This window comes from Etheostoma spectabile, chromosome 21, assembly GCF_008692095.1.
Source record: "Etheostoma spectabile isolate EspeVRDwgs_2016 chromosome 21, UIUC_Espe_1.0, whole genome shotgun sequence".
Classification (NCBI taxonomy): Eukaryota; Metazoa; Chordata; class Actinopteri; order Perciformes; family Percidae; genus Etheostoma; species Etheostoma spectabile.
In genome coordinates this window covers 12,976,776-13,000,452 of record NC_045753.1, presented here as the reverse complement: position 1 = coordinate 13,000,452, position 23,677 = coordinate 12,976,776, and the positions used below count along the sequence as shown (strand labels likewise).

General features: G+C 41.3%; 1 protein-coding gene and 1 long non-coding RNA gene across 3 annotated transcripts in view; one reads left to right on the top strand and one right to left on the bottom strand.

Annotated features, from left to right (window-relative positions):
* cox10 (cytochrome c oxidase assembly factor heme A:farnesyltransferase COX10) overlaps nt 1-23,677 on the bottom strand; it is a 55,563-nt gene that overhangs the window by 16,792 nt on the left and 15,094 nt on the right. Inside the window, exons 5-7 of one of the 2 annotated variants that reach the window (XR_004327186.1) lie at nt 9,605-9,675; nt 6,100-6,332; nt 2,816-3,508 (exon numbers count right to left, since the gene is read on the bottom strand). Coding sequence is in view for 1 of the 2 variants with exons in the window: in XM_032502005.1 (XP_032357896.1) it covers nt 3,078-3,508; nt 6,100-6,332; nt 9,605-9,675 (735 nt within the window). In the remaining variant the exon portion in view is untranslated. Of the gene's footprint in view, nt 1-2,296; nt 3,509-6,099; nt 6,333-9,604; nt 9,676-23,677 lie in introns of those variants that run through there. The other variant, XM_032502005.1, reaches the window with a different exon arrangement.
* Nucleotides 7,958-21,900, top strand: LOC116671077 (uncharacterized). Its single transcript, XR_004327188.1, has 3 exons — nt 7,958-7,967; nt 13,185-13,186; nt 21,793-21,900. It is a non-coding gene; the product is annotated as an uncharacterized LOC116671077 (long non-coding RNA).

Genomic DNA, 23,677 nt, shown 5'->3' with positions numbered 1-23,677 from the left:
TTGTATTGTATTAAAAACATAAAGTTTTTTTTTTTTATAGTTTTGGCTGAACTTCACGCAGTCAAAGTCACGCCGAAAAAAACGGCCTGAGTAGCCTATAATATATAATATAATATAATATGATAATAACATCTGATGAAGAGATAATGTGAGGGAAACCGCAACCAAACTTAATGTAAAAATACACGTATTTTAAAGAGGAGATTCGTCTTTTTTATGTGAGTTAATGTGTAATCTCCCCATGGAAAAGCCCCTGTAGGAAGTCCTGTGGCGTTTGACTGTGTTCATGCGAGTTCATATCTGAAAAGTATTTCTTTATTCTCTCCACGTAATCAAAGTTATAACTCTGTTATTACCACAGGGACTTCCAGTTATACATTAGTGCTTATAGTATAGTTTTCAGTCTAGCAGCTCTTTGGATCCTGTTGGGAAACAAGCAGCCTTTGAAGGGAGACCAGAGGTCATCCGTCACCCTGATATTCCACTGCTTGCTTTGAACGATCCTTGTACAGTATTTTCCCCACTTTGATGTGAGACTCAGTGTGGATGTTAAAGCTGCAGCTCTGGGGCGGACTGCAGATTCCTGTTTTTGGGGACTCTTGGATCCACATTTTGCTCTTCAGTTTTGTTGACTCTGGCAAGAGAGCTCAGACTCACACTAAACAGCAAATAACATGAACACTGTAAGGCCTGATACCAGCAGGGAAGGAGAGGAACCTCCATGATTGAATGTAAAAAAATAAATTAAATATGAGAGAAGAGTATGACATATTGTTGGCTTATGAAAGATAGACTTTTTAGAGTTTGAGTAAATGCACACATCTCTCAATCCCCTCCAAACACATATATGGATATACAGTGTATATAGTATATATGATCTGCTTTGAATAATAATTAGTGTTTGATGTTTATCCCAAGAAAAAGCCTACTTACCTCATTAAAAAATCCTAAAATGACATCTACTTCTTCTACTTCACTGAAAAGCCGATAGTCTATGAATATGCAAATATTTCTCATTTCAAAAGTTAAACTACTGCACACACAAGCTGTTTCCTACTTCACTGAGAAGTCAATTCTCAGTGTGTGTGTGTATGTGTGTGTGTGCGTGAACTTGAGGCTTCAAGTTTCTACATCAGACTTGTGGAAGTTGTACATCGGCTAGCTCACATGTGACCTCAATCATGATGGCTCAGGACGTCCAGGCCGTGAAGTCAGATTTAAGGTGAGTGCAGAAACGTTCCCCCTTCAGAAGAGTCATTTGAAAACAACACATACATCACTCTGCCCAAGGAAGCTCAAACACCCGAGTCATGCTACAAAAACCCATTTTGTTATTAGTGCTAGGGGCCTTAAATAATCTTCACTTGTTGGTTTAAGTAAAGTTCATAAAGTTTTTGAACAACTCCCATGTCTACATCGGAGGATGAACTTGCCCAAGACTATTTTGAATAATGAATAAATTTACCTTTCATCAGAACAGCAGCCCCGAGACATCTCTTGTATAATCTGAGGAGGAATGGCTCTGAAGGTTGTGGTTTAATAAATCAAGAGTCAACAGTTAAAAGCTCAGCGATTGGCCTAATGCTGAATACTAAATATAATTCATCAGCATCAGAAGTAACACCAAGAGTGAATAAGTCAAGCGGAGCTGTTCTCCTGGCTGATAGGACAAGACAGCACTCCACCTCTAGAGGAGTGGATGTTGTGAACCATGACAGGCCATCACACTGCGCCCTGGAGGCTGGCTACGACATTCAATCTCTACACAGGTTGTGTGTGTGTGTGTTTTTTTCCCTCCACTTTTCTCTCAACTGTAACAGCTGGCCAGATCACTCCCCTTTCACCCTCTGATATGAAACTCTGTATCCGGTCAGACACTTTACGAGGACGTCGAGCCGTTTCAGGTCTCCCGGCCTTGGCTAAATCCCACAGCCCCCTTTTATGGAGGGAGGGTGTCAGCGAGGGGAAGGGGACGCTTGTTTCTCTCAGTGCGGTGATGGAATTGTAACCAAATACCAAAACTAGGGGTAAAGGGCGGAAGGGGAGCACATGTTGACTGACAGGTGCGGAGGTGGCCTGCTAAATAGCGCTTATTGGAGGGATGGTGATTTGTGCTTAAAGCGAACATATCCACTAAGGCTATAATTGAAACTCAAGTCCATATATTATGTGGAGCCAGCACCATCTAACGAGGTGGGGTAGTGCTTTGTGTATGAGGTCTTCAGGTACATGGTCATTCATGCACAGTTTATAAATGGAGTTTTAAGTGGAAACAGCAAATGAGGAAATGATGAGACAGAATTACAATCATGACGTGTTTATTGTTAGAGAACAATTTACCTTTGTGTTTCCTTCAGGGGTCAGCTATTCCCTTAGTTTTGGTACAGGTGAACCGTGTTATTAAAGCATTATGAAAATGATGACGAGCCATCAGTGTGTTTGCTGAGTAGCAAAATACAATGACTTACTGTCAAGTAATGGGGATCAGGGAAAAGTCAACACAATATCAGAAATCATGTTGTGTCGTAGCTGCTTCTAAGAGCTTATGTTTGTCCTATTTTCACACACTGACTGAAAATCAAACATAAATGTTGTGATTACACAATGTCTTCATGTCCATTATACAGTATATACACTATATATTCTTTTTTCAATTTTGCATTTGTACAGTGCAGTAATCTGCAGACAGCGATCCCTGTGCAGATCCATAGGAGCAAGTTACACTGTACAAGATATTTAATAACAGTCATGTACAACATGGAGAGGAACTGGTGGGCCCCTATATAAATAAATACAGAATATATACAGTACAAACACACACATTGAATTGGTTACGACCTCATGTAATGACTCAGTGTGTTTTCTGTAATCAATTATTTGGATCCAAATCCTTTCTAGCTCATTTCCTTGAACTACAGTGAGCGCCACTGGCTTCAATTAAACACCGATTAAATAATGAGTCCATCATCCAGACCCCTCCGAGCACAACGAGTGGTTAAGGGGGAACCTGAGGGAGCATCTCAGTTAAAATGAAGGACTCGGAGGTCTTCAAAGTGTTTAAGCATCTATGAAACTAGCTAGCTTTGCAGTGTGAGGGGTAAAGAAGCTGGAGGTGGCGCTGGATCCTCGGGGTCTCTGCGAGGCTTCTTGCAGGTGAGCGCCAGCAGCAGCAGCATGGGCAGATGCCAGAGGCTGCAGAAGAACAGCTTGCGGGCGCTGTTGCGGTCTCCCTTGCGGTAGAAGCGGAAGGCCAGGTAGCTGATGTACACGTTGATGGGTAAGGAGATGACAGGGAAGGTCCAGGTGGTGACGTCCAGCACGGGCGCCAAGGTCGACAGGCCGATCAGGCCCACGCTGTGGCGCAGGGCCACCCGCTTGCACATGCCAGGGTGGGTGACGGACATCATGCGGTAGCCGCCACGGGAGTAGTCTTCCCTCAAGTTCCAGCTGAGGGCGTTGAAGTGAGGGAACTGCCAGCTGTACAGGAAGCCACCCATCAACAAGGCACCTGGGGGTGAGAAAGAGGGAAGAGAAAAAAGAATGAAGAGGGAGAGGATTGACGATGCAATGTGCTCAGCATGCCACATATTAAGTGCTGAAATAAAAGTTTTATGTTGTGAATCTTTAGATGAAAACCTTACTTTCACTTAACCTTACAAAGGTAATAAAAGACAGCACTTTACATAACTTAACACCTTGTTGAAAAAAATGTTTTTTATTCTAAAATATAGAATATATAGAGTGTTTTGGACTTTCCAAAAACTACCTGAAGTGTATTCAACCAAAAACGTCAGGCCCATTTTGACAAAAACTACGGTTTTAACAAAATATTGTGCACTGTAATAAAACAAGCAATGCAACGGTGTTGCATCGGTCTTCATGTAATCTCATATTCAGACTTCTGTGCTCTTTAGATGTCTCAGCTTCTGAGTGACTGATGGAGAATAAAAGGTAATTTATTTCATGACTGTTTCTGCAAGACATGACAACAACTTATAGCAGAATCACAACTCAGACTGTTTTTCCTATCGTATACAGTTATCTCAATCATAGTCTCAACCCTATCCAGCACAAAATGTTGTTGATTCTCTTTACTGGTTCCTTTCTTGCCTCAGGACAGCTGTTCTCAAAAAACATTACAGCGTTTTGTATTCGTTAGTATTACATTTAGAGTAAATGAGTCAAACCAGAAGAACAAGTGCACTGACAGGCACAGACAGACCTGTGGCTGTTCTCTGCAAATACCAACAGACAGAATATTCCACAACAGAGCTGCAACCAGAGCAGCAAACACAGGTTTTCTGTTGTAAAGCTTTCAGTAAACATGTAATAACAACATGTACAATCCCATATGAAATCAGTGCTTTGGTATGATCCTGTGCCTGTCTGACGGGGTACTCTGCTTAGAGGGGCGCGGCGGCTATATAGATTTATTTACTGTAATCATTGGTCTTAATCTTTTGATAACACACAATTGATTCAAAGGGTCATCCACAGTATAGGCTCTATATACATTTTAGAGCACCGATAAAGGATTTTTAAGCCGATACGAATATTTGGTTATTTACAAATCCGATATGCCGTGCACCCAGATAGCTCAGTTGGTAGAGCGGGTGCCCATGTATAGAGGCTTACTCCTCGACGCAGCCGGCCGGGGTTCGAATCCGGCCTGCGGCCCTTTGCTGCATGTCACTCCCCCTCTCTCTCCCCTTTCATGTCTTTCACTGTCCTGTCAATTAAAGGCCTAAAATGCCCAAAAAATAATCTTAAAAATAAAAATAAAATCCGATATGCCGACATATATTAAAAAAATAAAAATAATCCAGAAACGCGTTACAAAAGATAAACAGTTTTCATTAACATTAGTTATTTGAATTATCTATGAATTCTCTCAAAAATAATATGACGACATGTTTTACTGTCACAAAAAGAGGGACATCAACATATATTAAAGTTCTGATGATTAAAACGTATAAAAATACAAACTTAAGATATGAAACTTCCTATATGAAAAGTCCTTAGAACAAAAACACTTTAAAAAAAATCAGTGTTGCCAACGGCAACGCTGTAGAGCGCCCTCTGGTGGACAAACTAACCGTCCGCTTTTATTTTGTAATTGTATATTGTAAGTATTTATCAGAATCATTTATTTGTCATTATAAATGATTGTGATGAATTAATATTTAAATTGTTATTTATTTTTTTAATCGGCCATTATAAATGCCGACACCGATAGATTGGGAAATGTCTAAAATCGGCCTATTATATCGGTCCGCCGAGATTTTGGTCAGGCTCTACTACATTTTTTAAAACAGGATGAGTTAACATGGAATCAAGGGGCCTTGAATGGAAAAGAACTGCTTTCGTTTTTCAAATGAAAAGCCAATAAATTCTTTAATTTTCTTTGGGAGAGCCAACCAAATATTTAAAGCATTGATCGAGCACTTCTCTGGGATACGGAAGCAACATGATAAAACACAGTTCATACAGTTGCCATAACAGAACACTTAATGTGTCCAGCACAAAAGCTGAATAATCCCTCCCTCACTCCTGGTCTCTTTACTAACTTAACATCACATTCAATTGGCAGGGACTTTTGTCCAAAGCGACTTACAATAAGTGCATTCAAACTCCACAGGAACGAGGAACTAACAGCGCTACAGGGACTCTGGGCCATATGTAAATAGAGCTGTATGCAGGCCTGGTCAGAGAGGTCCTGATGAACCCAGTGGAGGGTAACAACACAACCAGCTCACCAGAGAGTCATAGTGCAGGTACACAGCTATGCCACTGAACTAGGGCTGCAACTAACAATTATTTTTTTACACCCATGGTCGCTTAATCTATTAAATTATTTCAAATAGCTTATTTTATCAAATCATTCTACAACCAAAGATATATAACTTGTACTGATATAAAACAGAGACAAGGCAGCAAATTCACCTGCCTGAGCAGCTGGATCCAGTGAATGTTTGGCATTTGTGTTTGACAATCAACTTGAAGTTGAAGATTCATGTCAACTGAATCATTTTCTTTCAACCAACTCGACATGTACATGTGGGTCCACTAATAACCCGTACCCCAGCTGGTGAGTCGTACCTGGCTCTAGACAACCTGTAGCAGCCGTCCAGCCCATGACAGGAGGTATCGCACCCACCACTGCTCCCACCCAGGTGTTGGTGATGCTGAGCCTCTTGAGCGGTGTGTAGATACAGGTGTAGAGAAAGATGTTAAGGGCACCCAGGAAGCCCGTCAAGGGGTTTACTGCCAGTGTGAGCAGAGCGACTCCGGGAATTCCACAGGCCAGCGCAAAGGACACTGCATGGAGGGGACTGATGGGAAGAAGGAACAGAAAAGAAAGAGAAACAGAGGATGAGAATATGAGAATTGGCTAAAGCAGCAAGAGAAAGAAAAAAATATATACAAATTAATTTTATTACAAGGAGTTAAAATACACAGATTCAGGCTCAGACAAACGGCCACGGGAACTATAGGATGATAAAGTTTTGTGGGCTTACTCAGACACGAGATAAGACAACAGTAGCTCATCTCACACACACACACACACACACACACACACACACACACACACACACTATCAAAAGGGGAGGCTTAGAGGAAGCTCATCTGATAAGAGTTTGTCAGGGATAAAAGTAGCCCTGTAAGATGAAGAGCATGTGCACACGCCAGAGATCAAAACTAGCTGTACAAAACCACTGCAGCTCAGGCTTTTAGCCGGATGAAGACTTCCTCCTCCTCCCCTCATCTTTTATTGAAAGCAGTGCTGGCAAGGTCTGGTTCAAATTCACCAGTAAATGCTCCATAAATTAAAGAGAGGGAAGATTAAAATCTTGACCAAACGCAGGCCTTGTCTTCAAAAAGCAAATGGGGCTTTTATTTTGGTGGTGTGGCCGTGCAGGGAGATTGGTACATTAATGTGATTAGTGGTGTTATGTCTGTTTTATGTGGGCTGAGGTGGGGCCGTGCAGGCTGGCTATGGGCTGTTGACAGTCTGACTGTGGGCTGGCTCAGTGGGGGTCAGGGGAGGGAGTGCGTCACACGGTCTAAGGTGGGTTTACTGTCCTCTGCTTACAGTATGACACAGCCGCAGTCATAGCGTCAGGTGGGTAATGTGAATACAGAAAGCTAAAGATGCGGCTGTCTGGTTAGACCACAATCAAGGTCAGGGTCCAAATGTTAAACATGAGCGATTTACCCATTAGTTTAAAGAAACAGGATGATTCTTATTAAAACTTAGTTACCTGTTAAATATTCAAGTGGTCAGTGAGGTTAAAGTAAACTGTGGAAAACTTTCCAAATGTGTAAGGCTTGCCTACAACACAGTGGCTTCAGGGCCTGGTGTGAAACTGTAAACTGACAACAGATATACGAAACCTACAAAGACCAGACATAAAACAGATGAAAACTATTTCCACAAATATACACAGATATTTTGTGCATTGATAGCCAGAAAGGAGCACATATTAAATGTATAAATCTGAGACACCTTGATATGATTAATCCTGCAAGAGAAGTGTTCCTTTACCAAAACAGATTATTATGTACAGAGCATTATTATGACCCAATATAACAGTTTGCTCTGCTTATTTATGCTGCGATGTATGCAGAAAAGGCAAAGAAACCAAGGGAAAATGCTATTTTTGGTGCAGAAGGTAAAGTATGCAGAGAGAGCAGGAGGTAAGTGAGTTAGATTACCTGAATCATAAAAAAATTCCCAGCTCACTGTACCATTTCCAATTTTTTTTTTTTTACATTTCTCTGGCTACAGATTCCTGTCATAAAAATCAGACATAATCAAAACAGTTCTGCATTAAAGTTAGTTCTTGACTTGGTTAATAGTAGTTTGACAAAGTAATCTTAATAAAACAAACTCCATTTGCTGACGAAGACTGTGAGATGTGGCTGAAAACAGCCAAAATCCTACTCTCTTACTAAGCTGAAAGCTAGTCAGCATCACCACATGTAGAAGGCTGACACTGTAAAACCACTACAAAGGATTGGGGACTGTCATCCACATTTTACAAAAGAACAATACAAGGTGGGAAAGATGATACACTATTGTTGTCCAGACATAAGATGACACACTATTTCCGAGTATAGACAGACTTCCGCAGTAAGACAGATGTAGAAGAGGAACGTCGTTTGGCTTATACACAGCGATGTACTGAAGACAACATGGAAAATGTGTAAAATGTTGCCTTCTGATGGCTTGTTTGACAGGACAGCCCAGTTTCTCAGCTGTCTTTGTACAAGATTGTGTGTGTGAAAGAGAAGAAAAGAGAGACAAAGAGTGAAAGATCTTGTGTCTCTGTGTGTCTCGGAGACAGGCAGGCAGACAGACACACCTCCTCTGGTCAGGGACAGGCTAAAAGCCCGACAGAAGAGGTTGTGTTTAGATAGTGAGAGAACATCTTCAATCACCAGCTCAATAGCCCGAGAGTACACGTTTAAACAGCACGTCAAAGGAGAATTCCTGAAACTGGGATGAGATAGCTGTGAGTCAAGGTCCAGTTATGGTACCAACAGGCGGTTTCCGTCATAGAGTGACTATGTTGCTGGTATAAATAAGCAGGCAACAGAGGCCTTTAGCTTCCACTTGTCAGCTGCATGTTGATTGGACTGTTGTGTATTGTGTTTCATCCGCTTATGTCAACAGGTTGTTTGCTTTTGTTCTTCCTGAATAAAAAAAAATGAAAGGAGAGACGTGCATGCTTTTTCTGTAAGAGTGAACTGCAAAGGAGGCAGCTTCCTGGCACTGATAAAGGGTGAAGAGGACATGGGTGAGGGTGGTTTGTTTTTTTGGTTCATGCATCAGTGAGTATCTGTGTGTCTGCCCGCTGCTTAAGTGGCATTCTCCCAAAGGCAGGTAGAGACGAGCGCATAAAGTCACTGAGTCAGATTTGTAGGAGCGTGGCAATACAAGCAGCTCACCGAGCACCAATGGAGATTATCTGACTAAGAAGCGGCGGATGTAGCAAAGTAAGGGTGGCCAGATAAACTACACCCTAACCTCAACCTCGTTCCCTCGCCTTCGCAACCTGGTCACAAGCTCCCATTGCACCTGACAGGTGTAGAGCAGTGCTGGCATGCATTTTTGTTATTGGCAGCTCTGGTCTGTGGCTGCTGCTACTCCACATACACAGCTACTGGTCTTTTTCAGCACCAATAACTAAATAACAAAGTGTAACAGAAGAGAGTAAATCAATATGGGAAGTGTGCTAAGTGCTACTGTTGTAATTAAGGTGTGTTCTTCATTATAATATTGCCTGAAAATACACATATACATCACAAGACTTAAGTTCATGTTTCACCCCTGGAAAAATGTCCCACAGCAAGCCTAGACGGGGATAAGGTCAGTGAGCAAGAGAACAGTAGCAGACTTTGACAATTGTCCAGTATGAGTTGAACAAAAGGCAGCTTGGGAGGCTGAGTACTTGTCATGTAGCGTTGCTGGGCTGTTACTATACTGAACTGACCTCCAACTCCTGCTGAGCTGTTCTCTCTCTCTTCTCCTGTCCAGTCTCGAGTCACAGCCTTTTCAAAGTAATAAAAAGTCCCCAAACCCAAAGACATAAAACTGTACCTGATTTGTCCTCTGACGAGTGGACGGTTCTTTGTACGGTTCATGTTGGAGTCGAAGGGCACTTCAAAGTACTGTGAAGACAGAAAATACAAGTGTGTTAATGCAGGCCAACGCACACAAACACATCAATCTTCTTCCATGACACAATCTACATCATAAACTAACCGACTTTCGTTTTTTCACTGCATCTATAGTGTTGCCAATATTCTGCTTTAAGTGGTTTTTTTATGTGTGGTTCTTGCAAACCTACACTGCAGCTCAAAAGGTACAGTCTGGTTTGGTTCATTTTTAGAAATGTCGAGGTGCAAAGATGGGCTGAGATACATTACATTACCTTCTATGCAACATCTGGAGAGATAATGTTAGGGGAGCCGCATGGTCATAGCAAATCTCTGAACTAAATGCTCACCCTGCACTTTGAGAGTAAATGGACTGAGGTGGAAGGTGGAGGCATTGAGCAGTTGGGTGGGAGGTGGTGGTGTGGGGTGTTCTGGGATACAACTATGTGAAAAACTACTTATACTCCTGTTTTATGATCTGCTCTGGAGGAGTATGCTTCAAAGTGCTCCCATGAGATTGGCAATGTGTGACTAAAATGCAAACACATGGGGTGCTTAAACGCAGGAACTGGCTAATCTCTGTGTGTGTGTGTGTGTGTGTGTGTGTGTGTGTGTGTGTGTGTGTGTGTGTTTGTGTGTGTGTGTGTGTGTGTAAGCAAACACACATATGGGTGTATTTGCTTGCCTGCATAAGAGCCTTTGACTAATGAAGAAAACAGATAAGCACTTAGACTATGGAGTATCGAAACCCATCTCTTCTGATATATGGTTCACATAAAATTTCTAATAAACAGATAATCCACTTTTCTCTTCTTAAACCCAGTTCCCAGATTTACTGCACTCATGACATCGGAAAGCCACCATATTATTTAAAAAAAAAAAAAAAAAAAAAACTACTGGTGGAAGGCATTACATTTCATTTTGTATAGATTTTTATTTTTGAAGAACATTAGAGAGTGGGCTGCACCATTAACGTCTGACGCACAAGATAGCTCGCCATACCCGTCTGAGACAGAGTAAAGATCCAAATACAAATCAGCAATGGAAAGAGCAAACATGTTTGAAAACAATTTGGCCTTCCTAGATGTGGTTTTGGGAGAAAGACCAATCCTCTCAGAGCCAGGGGTCAACATTACTCCAAAATGGCCGCCGAAATGACCGGCCGTTGGGTTGTCATTGTACATTACCCTGGTTTGCATGAGCCAATAGTGAGCCTCCTCAGGATTCCTGGCCAGAAAATGGTCACAGCGACCAAAGAATTTCTAATAAGGGACGAAGTTCCACTCTCTCGATACGTCAGGCTTCTGAACTGGTTGCAGTTCCACCAGAGTTTCACTTGAGGCGCTCACAGGCCAGTGCAGAATGAATGGGACTCTATGGAGCCATACCACTCAAAATCCACTTTTATCAGGATATAAATTTGTTGTCCAAGAATGTTGCATTTGAAAGAGGAGAAAGACAATACACCCTGATGGGTGTTAAGATTTTTTTTTAAGTGGCTTTTTTGTTTTTAAAATCTCAATGACGTCATACACATCATACGGCCAAAGATACTGCTTTACGGCAAGCTCGGAGTCACTTCTTTTTTTCTCTTGAGGCATCGACAACACAGCAGACAGGTTAGGCTCCCCTGTCAATACACGTACTAGAAAGAGGTTTGCTAATGTTTTAAAGACCCCCCCGAAATATTCACTCAGACACTCCGGCTCCACTTTGGATGCTATCAACCGGGATCTCTGGTCGTAATCAGTCCTTCACCGACCAATCAGCATTCATTAGCAGAATGCTAGTGTGTTATGGGCAACAACGACTAAACCAGTAGGAAATTGAAGGGACATAAGTACTTGTACATTAAACTTTCATCCTATAATCCATGTTGAACTTGCAAAAACTACAATCAAATCTGAGACGGTCAGGCCTACAAGAGTTAGGAAAGTAGGTACATATATTTCATTTGGCTCTAGTTACTACTGAAATTGCAGTGGCACTAAAACCCTTTAAGCAACCATGTATAAGCGCTCTCCATATACGCTCCAAAGAATATCTCCTGCTTCCCTTTTCAGTCTTTCGGTTAGTTGTAGTGGAGCACTAGCTAGCCGGGTCTGACTGGACTTGGCCAGGCTAATGGACAGCTGTGTATGCGCCTGTGGGACCCAAGGCCCAGGCTGAGGTGTTAATTCTATTTCCTGGGTCAGGAAATGCGTCAGGAGGTCAGGGGCCGCGTTAGAGAGAAATGCACTTTGTGGACAGGCCAGAGCAAAGGAGTGCTGAACCAGGCTTTGGGCAGGCCCAGGGCCAAGCTCACCGCACCACTGCTCACATAAAAAAGGATCCACTTAGTTTCCAATAACATCCTCCCACGTGTAGTAAAAGAAAAAAGACCCTGATACTGTGCATAGCAGTGCTCTGTACATTGTGCCCCTACAGGCAGACAATGCCTTTTAAATAAAAAAAAGAAAGAACTTTCCAGAGTAATAACCGTATCTAAATTACAAGATCTACAGTGTTGCAATTGTGTGGATGAACCTGTCGTGTGTGTGTATGCGGATGATTTTGGGTGAATGTCAAAGCCACTCAGTCCACCCCACTGCGTGTGCTGTTGTCATTTCACAGTTTGCCCAGTTGTGCTCTCGTTCCTCCCTCTCTGCCTTTTAAGTCAGAGTGCCTCATCTGGTTTGCATCAGTGGCCCTCTCAGCCCATGTCATTATTTCCGCCCAACGCTGCCATGTGTTACAGTCGGGGCATTAAAATAATTGGGCCGTTTTTGTGCTTGCACGTGTGCACGTTGCTACAGGTAGGTCTAAATGATTGATTCAGAGTGCATCCGTTTAAAATGGACAGGTCTTTACCTGCACTGAGTCAAAGAAGAAATTCAATTTGTTCAATCTGTTATAGTTTTTACACATATTATATACAGGCCTGAAACACACACACACATGCCCAAGAACTATATATGGACTAATGGAGAGATGTCAGAGTGAGGGGGCTGCCCATGGACAGAAACCCTGAGCAGTTGGGGATTTGGTGCCTTGCTCAGGAGGTGAAATGGCACTTCTCTAGCTACCAGCCCACACTCTGTACGGGGACGTCCAGTGGATATAACATTCAAAGCAAGGTCCATCTCCAGTAGGGCACTTCTGACTAACTGCTAATAAGCCTTTAATCAATAGTTATTTAAAAAATCAGGCCTACTCCCAAAATACTCACTTAACATAAATTATAGATAAAAGTTAAATAGAATTTTGTTAATAATGCTGTAAATAAATATTTCGGTTACAATTTAGAGGCCCATATCAATGAAGGAATGAATGATTTATTTTCGGGTCTTTCAGGCACATTTTATATAAACACCTTTGTTTCCGCAAAACAAAATAAGGACATAAATAAAATCTGTAAGGCCCTTCATTTTTATTAATTGATAAAATAAAAAAGTAACAACTTCTCTTAAAGCGCCCATATTATGCTCATTTTCAGGTTCATAATTGAATTGTAGAATAAGTGCAGAACAGGGACGTGGAAGTAGTTCTTTTGTAGATTTTCTTTTGTTGACTGTTGCTGAGAGAGTACAATAAGGCTTATTGTATTTCATTGCTGTGGTACTCTGTACTAAGGTGCATATGACAATAAACTTGAAACTTAGATTATGGTGAAGAAGTGTGTGTTCTAGCAGTGTTTTGCCAGTGCTAGCAGGCTAGCATGTAGAAAGCTGTGCAGATTTTGAACAACTCATCCAGAGACTGAAGGCAGAGGACATTCAGAAACCTGTATTTCACTGAAAACAGCATGGATAGTTTTTTTTACCAAGTTTGTATGCGTGTGGAAGCACCAGAGACACAAAATAACACCGCAAATAATATGGGCACTTTAATCAGAGTGTTTTTTATCTTTATACTACAGATAATATACTATACATATAAAAGATCTATACACATATTTTTTTTAAAAATATATGTTGTATTGTGTCCTCCAGTAATTACAATAATATCTCTATAAAGAAGATTGTCAGTGGGGCTTGTTGTGGCAGGAAGGCCTGGACAAGATTTCTTCAGCCGCTCTCGAGCTCCAACATGAACGGTTTACTAATGTTCAAATTCAGTTTTAATCGTGATGACATGTGCACAATGCCTCTGGCAACAGACATTTGTTAGATTGTTTTGAACCCAATATGTCTCCGCTCTGATCGCTCACTGACACACCTTGACATATTTTATTGAAAAAGCCGACTACCATTTATTTTGTGAGCTCTGCAGTTCACTCATGATTCACTTACTGAGCAGTGGGGCATAATAGGACATTTTTGCTAGGTAGCGTACATTTAACAAACAAAGATCCAAAATTGATCAGGCTTCAAATCACAGACCGAATTACATCAAAAACTTCCTGGAACACTGAAGCCAACCCTATAGAACCGCTCAAGACATCTATAAAGAAGCAACTGGTGAACTGAACCGGAAGTTATGGAGGGTCTGGCTGCTGCTATCAATTATGAACACAAACACATATACACACAAAAAACCCATAACTGTGGGGACAATTATCCGCCAGATGAGAACGGAAAACAGGCGAGACCAAAGTGAGAAGCAAAGGAGAGGGGGTGTACAGTTGCCGGATCCTCCGAGCTATCAAAGATGGAACGTGATCCATTGCTAACCACCAGGGCTCAATTGACATTGAGCATGCAGGCATTTCCTATTCTTGTGTAGAAGCTATGGAACACAACTTCGCTTTGTATCATGATATGACTGATGCAACCCATTAGCAGTAGGAGTTTAAAGGCTGTGTAGTTTTGACAAAGTGTGTACAATGTTTAATTTCCCTCAGCGGATACAGTGAAGTTGGCCTATATAACCACTAACCGTAAGGAGAATAAAAAAGGCTGAAAAATTGACAACCTTATAATTTGATTTTGTAGCAGACACTCCTTGTGCTCTCCATGAGTTAAGTGTTGCCTTACCAACGCTGCGCCTCCTATCTGCTTGCTAAAACAAAAGGGAGTGCAGTGAAGTTTGGAGAGGAGCGATACAGTAACTACACACTGTGCGTTTACTGTGTTTACTCGAGAGGCAAGAGTGTGCCTAAACACAGGCTCAGTAACACACACACAGCTGAGCAGCTGTATGGCTTTGGCTCACAGGAACATCAGCTGGCCTAAACAGCATGTCTCTCTCGATCTGCTGAGGGAAACACAGGTGCACGGGCTGAACCCAACAATAAGACCAAGTCATCACTTGTCAGAATGTCACCTTTGCACACTGGAGTTGAATGGCAGACTCAAACATCCACAGGGGCAAGGGTGAGGGTGCTGCTCCAATGCACGCGAGCCAAGTCTGCTTAAAAAAAAGCAAGAGAGCTCTCAAAGCCCCCTTCAACACCAACTGTGAACTGTCTCTGATCAACCACTTGACAAACAAGCAGCCAAAGATTTACATAGATTAAGCTTTCCTCAGAAGTCAATTCAATGGTTCTGGCAGACGTTCACAATGTTCTGAAGTCAAATGAAAGAAAAGGAACAAAACAGACAAGGCATGCAGCCTGACTAGTCACAACACAAAAATGCTGGAATGGCAGATTAAGGTTATTTCAAGGTGTTTTTTAACGTTAGAAGTGGGACTGTTCTGTCACAGATATGCTACTGATGTCTCTTGAGTCAAAGGAATAGTCTTGGAGCTATGTGAGCAATGCTGTGATTTTACACTGCTTCCCTGAAGAACCTGTTAAACACTTCCAAAGTACTTATTAAGCTGTTAGCATGAGCCTGCGTGCGTGTCTGTGCAGAATTTTTTTTAGAAAATATAGACGTAATGGTGAAAGGGCAATAAGAGAAGACGATGACGAAGCAGAATGATGAATTTAAGGAGGAGGTTTAAGGAGGTTAATTATAAAGTGTAGAGAAAGAAGGAAGGTTGAACGCAGACACTGAGCAAACAATGTGCATTGTAATTAGGGATGGGTGGGTGGGGGTTTATAACTGGTACAGATAGTAAGATAGAAACCGTTAAGAGATGTGTGCCTTGATCTAGATTTAGCTATACGTGGGCAGGCACAGAATGGATTTTAACTGGCACATTACTGCATGTTAACCTGTGCAACTAATAGTGTAGGCTTCTCTTTAATTCTAAAATCAAAAAGATGAAATGATGCAAGCAGAACCAAATGATAATGAAAAAAGGTTTGGTTGTAAAAAGTTTGAATACAAAATACATAACGGGACGGGTACAGAAATACCACTAGAAACTGGATTTTGGCAATAAAGTGCTTAGAAAAATAGTGCAGAGGATATCTCCATCACTTCATTTCTGTCACTGAAAAAATAGCAATATTTAGTTCACACTATCTGGAGCGGAGGTGAAAGATAAAAACAAGAGACGTGTGTCTGTGTCTGGTATGCTGCATACGGACAGCTGGCAGATGTTTCTGGGGTTGCTTGCCCTCTGCGATTCTTTGATGTGATAAAATAATTGCGGATCGGCTGCTATGATTAGACACGAAAAGTTCAAACTGTTTGCACTGTTCAATTCATGAAAGCCACATAAACTACGAGAAAGACATCCTTTCACAAACAAATAATCTATGTATCCATGCCTGCAGTCACTCATTCATATGTATAGAATCATGAGACATTTTGCTTCAGACTTTCAAAACCATGTATCTAGCATAGCTGAAACATGCCAGAACTGCACTATCCTATCCTTCTATTCTAAGTTCTCTCAAGGCACCACTGGAGAGACTGCAGTACTCTGTCTGGCCAAAGAGTGGATCAAGTCTCCCTTTTAGCTGAACCTATACCTCTTCTTCCTGTCTTTACACTGGTCTGTGTAGAGCTGTTGGCAGCACTCCAGCTGGCACAGCCTCTCTCTTGATGGATGGTCTGGGTGTGGGACAGTGAAGTGCTAAACTGTCCTTATGGTAATAAGCTAATTAATGCTGAGCAGGGCCACATTGCCTTTGCCCTAATAATCAGTCCCTCTGCCTGAAGGTATGGGCAAGATCTGGAAAATTGTATTGTAGGGCAGAGGGATGCTATACTCTCACTGCCTGGGCCACGAAGAGAGAACCGAGGAAAGGAGTGGTCGAGCGAATAAAAGGATGAAGCTTGAAAAAGAACAAACACAGAAAGATGCTAAAATTAGAGCATTATTCTTACATGCTGCTTTTCCTTCATCTGATTAAATGATGCTTTGACAGCTCCTGCTTTGCTTCCATAAACAACACAAAGAAACGAGTGTTGTCTATTTCTGTTCTGCGTAAAAGGCCATCTGAAGCCGCTAACATAGGGGACCAGGGGGCAGGGACGGACTGGGACCAAAAATCAGCCCTGACATTTTGGCCCAGACTGGCCTACTATATAAGATCCCAAATACCACCCGTCCTTTCGCTCCCCTGAATGTGTATAGTCTACCAACTCCTACTCCTTAAATCTACTAACGCCATGGAATGACACAGCTAGAATCAGTGAGAGTTCACACATTAAAAACTTCAAAAAAGTGCCATTTATTGAAACAATAAAATGGTATTCTCCTCATGAATCATAAAACAAGCTATATATGTGATCAATTTTACAAGTGAAGAGGCAATGTGCTTTAATTTGAAGAGGTCTGTCATGAGTCTGCCAATGCAGACAAAAAAGCTACAAGTCTCATTAAGAAAGTTTTCATGATGTGCAACGTTTCTCAAGGCTACTTTAATACTTTAAGGACATAAATGCACAAGCTTAAGAATTGATGAACCTTAAGGTGGTGCTTATTATTAAGATGTAGGCTACTTTGTTGAATGAAAAGTAGGCTAATATAGCCTTATAATCATAAAAAGGTGAGAACATCAGTCAAGACTTAGCTACACGTGCACTTAGCCAAACTAATGCAATCATACAGTATGCCTCCTTCTTTTATTGTTGTAGTGTTATCATCACCAGTTTGTCCACCACTTGTTTTTGTGAAAGTGTTTTAAGGTGAGTTGTACTTTTCGCAAGTTGTACCCTTGCTCCCTCACCTCTGTCCCTGTCCTCCTGAGTCTCCTCCTCACTGTGCATGCCACCACCATCACTATCTTTAGCCACTGCAGCTGATGAAGGTCCTGCTACTGCCGAAAACATGTCTGCCAATTTTACACATTTGGCAGCATCTGCATGAAGGGCATGTTTCTTTTTCTCAAGCAGCTTCTCTGCACCTCCTTTGCGTTTCTTCTCCATGATCTCTATCACTATTCTAGTCTGGCAGATGCACGTCCGATACTGCATGCAAGCAGAAACCCCAAAGAGCGTCTTGTTCAAAGATATAATGTCCTCTTCTTTGCGTTGGTTAAGGTTATCCTCACTCCACAGCTAGCTGCTGCGTCGTCGTTACTGTCTTTATCCCCAACAGTAGCCGTCAAAAAGTTTGTCATCTTTGGCAGCATTAACAAATTGTTATTGTTTCATTTTTATGTGATGTTTTCAAAGTGTTGTGGGCCAGCCCAGTGTCAATTGGAAAAGCAATGGGCCGCCAATCTAGGCCTACCACTTTTATGGGCTGATTCATGGACCGGACAAAAATAATAAAAAATATAAAGTTTCGACGGTCGGCCAAAAAAGCACGTAGGCCCACCAGGAACGTGCCCGGTGTGCCAGATGGCCAGTCCGCTCTTGCCTGGGGGAATAGGTTTCTTGTGTTTAGAAGTGATGCCATGAGTGTCGAACCATATCATCATTTTCATCAATAATGCTGCGTTGCATCCAGGTCACAGTGCCACCTACTGTGAGGGAGGACTCGGGTTACAGGTCAAACTCTTGGTGGATGGCAGTCAGGATGGCGGCAAATCTTTAGATCAAGAGACCCTCTCTTAAAAAAAAGGGACTTTCCATTACAGGGTATGTTTGCTTAAAGTCACAGAAACTACCACTTATTACCCCCAGACATGAATTCATAAATTTGCCACTGTAGTCAAAATATGCATGACAACATAGAAATGTTACATAATATAGAATCTTTGGACATGGAGACAATCCTTTATTGAAGTGGGGTTTCAATATTAATCTTCATTTGTAGAAATTAGTTTGGTATCATTTGCCACTGAAGTACTGGGTCATGCTGGCTGGCACATACATTTTCACTGTAAACATATCAACTATGCAAACAAGAAAAATTCCTTAGTTGGAGTGCTGACAAGCCATATCTATAGTCTACGTCTGATAAGTTAACAGTCTAACTAATGAGCGCCTTTCACTCCAGCTCCTGATTACAGTTAACTTTGCACACACTGCTTTCTATTCAGTCTCACATTCTGTGGGAAAACAGATATAACAGGATATCAGGGAAAGGTCAAAATATAGAACTAGGCTGTGCGGTCACTTGTTTAAAGAGAAATAAACAGTCCTTTCCGCCATCAGTGGGCATTGGCAAAAAAAAAGAACTGAGGGTGTGACTGACATGACATGCAGTTTGAAAAGCTCTCAACAGTTTAGGTGCCGTCGGAAAAGAGGCATTTGCATGACCGTGTGTATGTTTGAGAGAATGTGAGTGTTTAGATTTTTGGTCCGCAGCTGTGTCTGACCACAAGGAGACTGGAATGGGTGTGTGTGTGTGTGTGTGTGTGTGTGTGTGTGTGTGTGTGTGTGTGTGTGTTGTCTTTAATACTGCTCTGATACAGCTAGTCTTGAAGATCTTGAGGAAAGGCACCCCTTGGAAATTAGAAGTGATAAGGTGTGGACACGTATGAAGGCCCTCACTGTTCTCTCAAACATGACAGCAGCCATCAGCACCTCTGGCAGATTTGTATTTGCGGCAGTGACCCATTTCAAAATCCAACCATTCATCTAGACGGGTTCATTCAACAAGCCTTTCAAATCAAAATGATGAGGATCTCAGAAGAAGACACATAGCGAGGTCTAGTTCTCTGTGTACATACAGCGCTAATCCACAGCATTACCTTTTAAGGATATCCCATTTTAATTTTGAATGAACAGTCAACCATCTAGTAATAAAAGTCCACTTGGCAAGAAAAAAAAAACTTTTAATAGGCTACATTGTTAGGAATACCACAAGATGCCAGTCATGACATGCTCTGTAAAGAGTCGAGTTGAAAAAGGGTCTGGTTAATTTCAAGAAATTTTACAAAGGAAATTAAGCTAAAAAAATATTAGGATTTTGTTTTCAGAGTGTAATATAACAAATTTTACCTTTTAAGTTTTTTTTTAACTTATTTGGAGGGAACATGTACATTAAAAGCAGTAACACATAATCTATCTCATTCCACCATAATGAGAAATACATCCTTTTTATTAGTTTGTCATACTGTAAGCAAACTAAAAAAAAACTAATTATTCAGTTTTCTGTTTGTTCTTTTTATTTATTGTTATCTCTGGCTTGCGGCAAACACTCTGGCATGCTGGGACATGGGTCACAGACCTCGTACTGCCTGCTTTTCCTCACAGCCAATGTTTCTGAAAATATCCTGCAGGTCCAACAAACCAAACACAAAGTGACACAGGCTTTACATTGTTCAATCAGCATCTTTGTTCTCCCTCCCTTTCTCCTCGCCAGCATGCTCTGTAAACTAGACTTCTGATAACACACATGCAGCTCAGGTTGGTGTGCTGCACAACGGTTTGGTTCAGGGAAAGACTGGAAAGATATTAGCATTCTCCATAGAATGTAAAATGCGAAAGTAGTTTTGCTGGATTTGTCTCAGTCTCTGCAGCAAAGTAAAACTGCTAACAAACTAAATCCCATCCCACAGAGCGTTACAACCAACTTGATCCAAATAGTTAAAGACAAAAAGAGCACATCAATATCAATGTTCTGCTCTGAACTGGCCTTAAGAAGCAGGAAAGTACTCTTCAAACAATCACATTGGGGTGGTGTTAAATTAAAATAAAAATCCATCCAACTGTTACATCTCTGATTATAAACTACAAAGAGTTATGGTTTCCAGCCTATGAAGTCAATTTAAGAAACCCCTACCCCACACCCCCAGTGTGCTTACCTCTTCCTTTATGGTTTCACTTTTTTTGAGTGACAGGAAATAGAATAAGAAAAAGATTGAACTATGTTTATATGGAGGTGGAACATTTGCTGATACAGTAAACACAAAACAGTGACAAAAAGCAGCATGAGTAAATAATTCATCCATGAGTTTCAATCTTGTTTGCTGGAGCAAATGGGAGGAGACTGTGAACACAGGGTAACAAAGTTCCTGTCAGAGTCTGTCCTCCTCTACTGCCAGAGCTTTGCCCCCCCGAGACCCACCCTTCTTTCTGCCATGTTCTCTGTATCCCCTTCGCCTCTTTCACTATCCCCTCAAGTGGAAAGGCAACCAGTTCGCTTCTAAACGGGTTCTAAAAGTGAGCTGTCAACCATCTGTCCCATGAATGTAACAGAAATTCTCCCTGTCAGGATGTGGCGTGACCCAGCTTCCAGTGTGTCTGAACGGGCAAGAGTAAGGGTTGGCACAGTGCCTAGTGGTGAGTCGCAATGATGGTCCCCACGGGAGAATGACACTATTTTAATTGAGATTATTAACGACAACTGGACCACAATAGTCAAATCTTCCAAATAAACATGTGGAAATGTTATTTTACAGATTTATTTAGTTAAAAAAAAACAAAAAAAAATCAACATGGCTATGGGATCATGTCTGAAAGTTCAAGAAAATGCTACTTGTTCAGATCACAGAATTTGCTTGAGACCAACATTTGGTCAGCCTCCTTAAAAGGACAAATCCGGTGCAAAAAGAACTAAGGGGTTAATAACACGTGTACAGAGTCAACCGTTCTTTGAGATATGTTGTCATGCTAATCGAATGTGTCTCGAACTTGAAAAAAGATAACCGCTGATTAGCTTATAACGCTAGTCTTCAGGGGAATAAAGACTAAATTGCTATTTTATACCACTAACAAGGCTCAAAATAGCACCACACTTCCACGGTAGCATAATGATGGTCCCTACATGTAAACCGAAGCTTTGAGAAGTTTGTGAGTGTACAGACAGTTTATAAAAAAGATTGTTTATGAACCCATTACCGTTTGCGCATACAGGCAGACGCCATCTTAGGAAGACAGTCATGACCTGTCGATCCACGAACGCCCTGCTTGAGCTATGTTACTGGTTGCTGGTTGCACGGCATCTGTGGTTCACTCTACCAGTGCCCCAAAGACGTTATAAGCTAATCAGTGGTTTGCGCTAGCTTGTTTCAAGCTAGAGACACATTCGATTAGCATAAAAACATATCCCAGAGAACAGTAGACTCAGTCCATGGTGTTATTAACCTCTAGGTTCATTTCGGGCCGGAACTGTCCTTAAAATCTACAGTTAAAAGATACATTTCCTTGTCTACTTTAAAGCACACTATAAAAGAATGTAACAAAGTCCTAAACAAAGAGATTTTTCAAAGTGGTTAAGTGACATTAAAATGTGTGGGCTGGTGAAATTGGAGCCACTCTTCCCCTACCCGCCCTGTCTCTTCATAAGCAATTACTGCAAGAGAAGCATACAGATAAAAGATCTACTGGCAGGAGAAAGAGGAAATGCACCCAGTGCCACTAGCAGTGCAGACAGCGGAAATGTCTTAATCCCCAGGATCTGGATAACGGAAACAAAGACTTTCAAAGTAATACACACATGTACAGGTATAACCACTCATGGGCACACACCCCAATGTCTATCATTGTCAAACTGATTACAGTTGTGCGGGTGTAAAATGAATGGGAACACAGCAGTGGTTACTTCCTTCTACTTGAATAAATGACTGTATAGTGACAGTAATGGTGTTCAGAGTAAAACACGTGTTGAGTTTCAAGGCCTTTTTGTGTGGTCATGGCTGGTGTGTTGGAGGCATGTGGGCAGGCTGATACTGCCATAGAGGATGAGAGCAGCATGAGTTTTAGTTGAATTGGACCTGAATAATTATACAAGGTCTCCTTTATCACAATAGCAAAATGTGCTCATTAGGAGCAAAGATAAAATGCTGTTTTAGACACAACTTTTGCAATGTACAAAACCAAACAGCTTTAATGACAGAGGCCCCTTCAAAGCAGAGCTTAGTATACAGCCACACTTGCAATAGATATGTCACTTTTGTTTGTAAGGCTGGCAATTCAGAAATGATTCGAAAAGATGGCTTAAAGGTGAGCCTTTGTAATGAGAGAAAACAGTAATTAAGACATACAGCATAGAGCGTAAAGTAATGTTATGCTGTAGACATAAACAAAGAAAGAAAAAGTGTGGTTTTACAATCCCTTTGTGATCCTCAGGTGGGGTTAGCCACAAAACAAAAAGCATTGCCTCATTTAAAGAGTAGACAAGGATAGGTACAGTTAGGCATCAGAACCAGTACCTATATTCAAGCAGCACACACTTTGGTCTGCCATGTAAACGGTAATTAACAATTACTACATGACAGAGTCTGACAGACTGCCATGTCATCATACAGCTGAGCATCCTTTTAACTATCTGCAGTGTCTGCTGTGACAGAGACAGACAGGGGTCCACACCCAACAAAGCAGGAGGACTTCCTCAGGTGAGACACGAATGGCTGGTGAACCAACATGGTGACTTATTTGACAGAAATGTACGTCCTATTATTTCTGAAAATTTGATAAACAAAAATGTACATCATGCTGAATGAAATACAACCCATATTAATTTAATTAGTTAACTGGTTAAATAAATCACCAGCCTGACTCTGGAGATTAAACTGAGATTAGTGATTAAGTTTATGCTCCACTTGTTCAACGGTTGTTTGGTAAATTGCTTTGAATTGATTTGAAATAACCGTTTCTATTCTCAAATCTTTTTGTTTCAGTGTTGGTGATTTTCCTTCGGGGCTGGATAAAATCTCTTTGGGGGGTGCCAACAATTCCTCTATGCAGGAAAAACTCTCCAAGTTTAACAGAATGTGATTTACTACAGTCTTGTCACTCACTTATAGAGCAGCTAGTGATGCACACTGTCATCTATTTAACTTGACTGATAAATTAACAGATTAACTGAAATTTAGTAAAGAAAAAAAACTATGTTGAAGAACAGGGCTTAGTAAAAT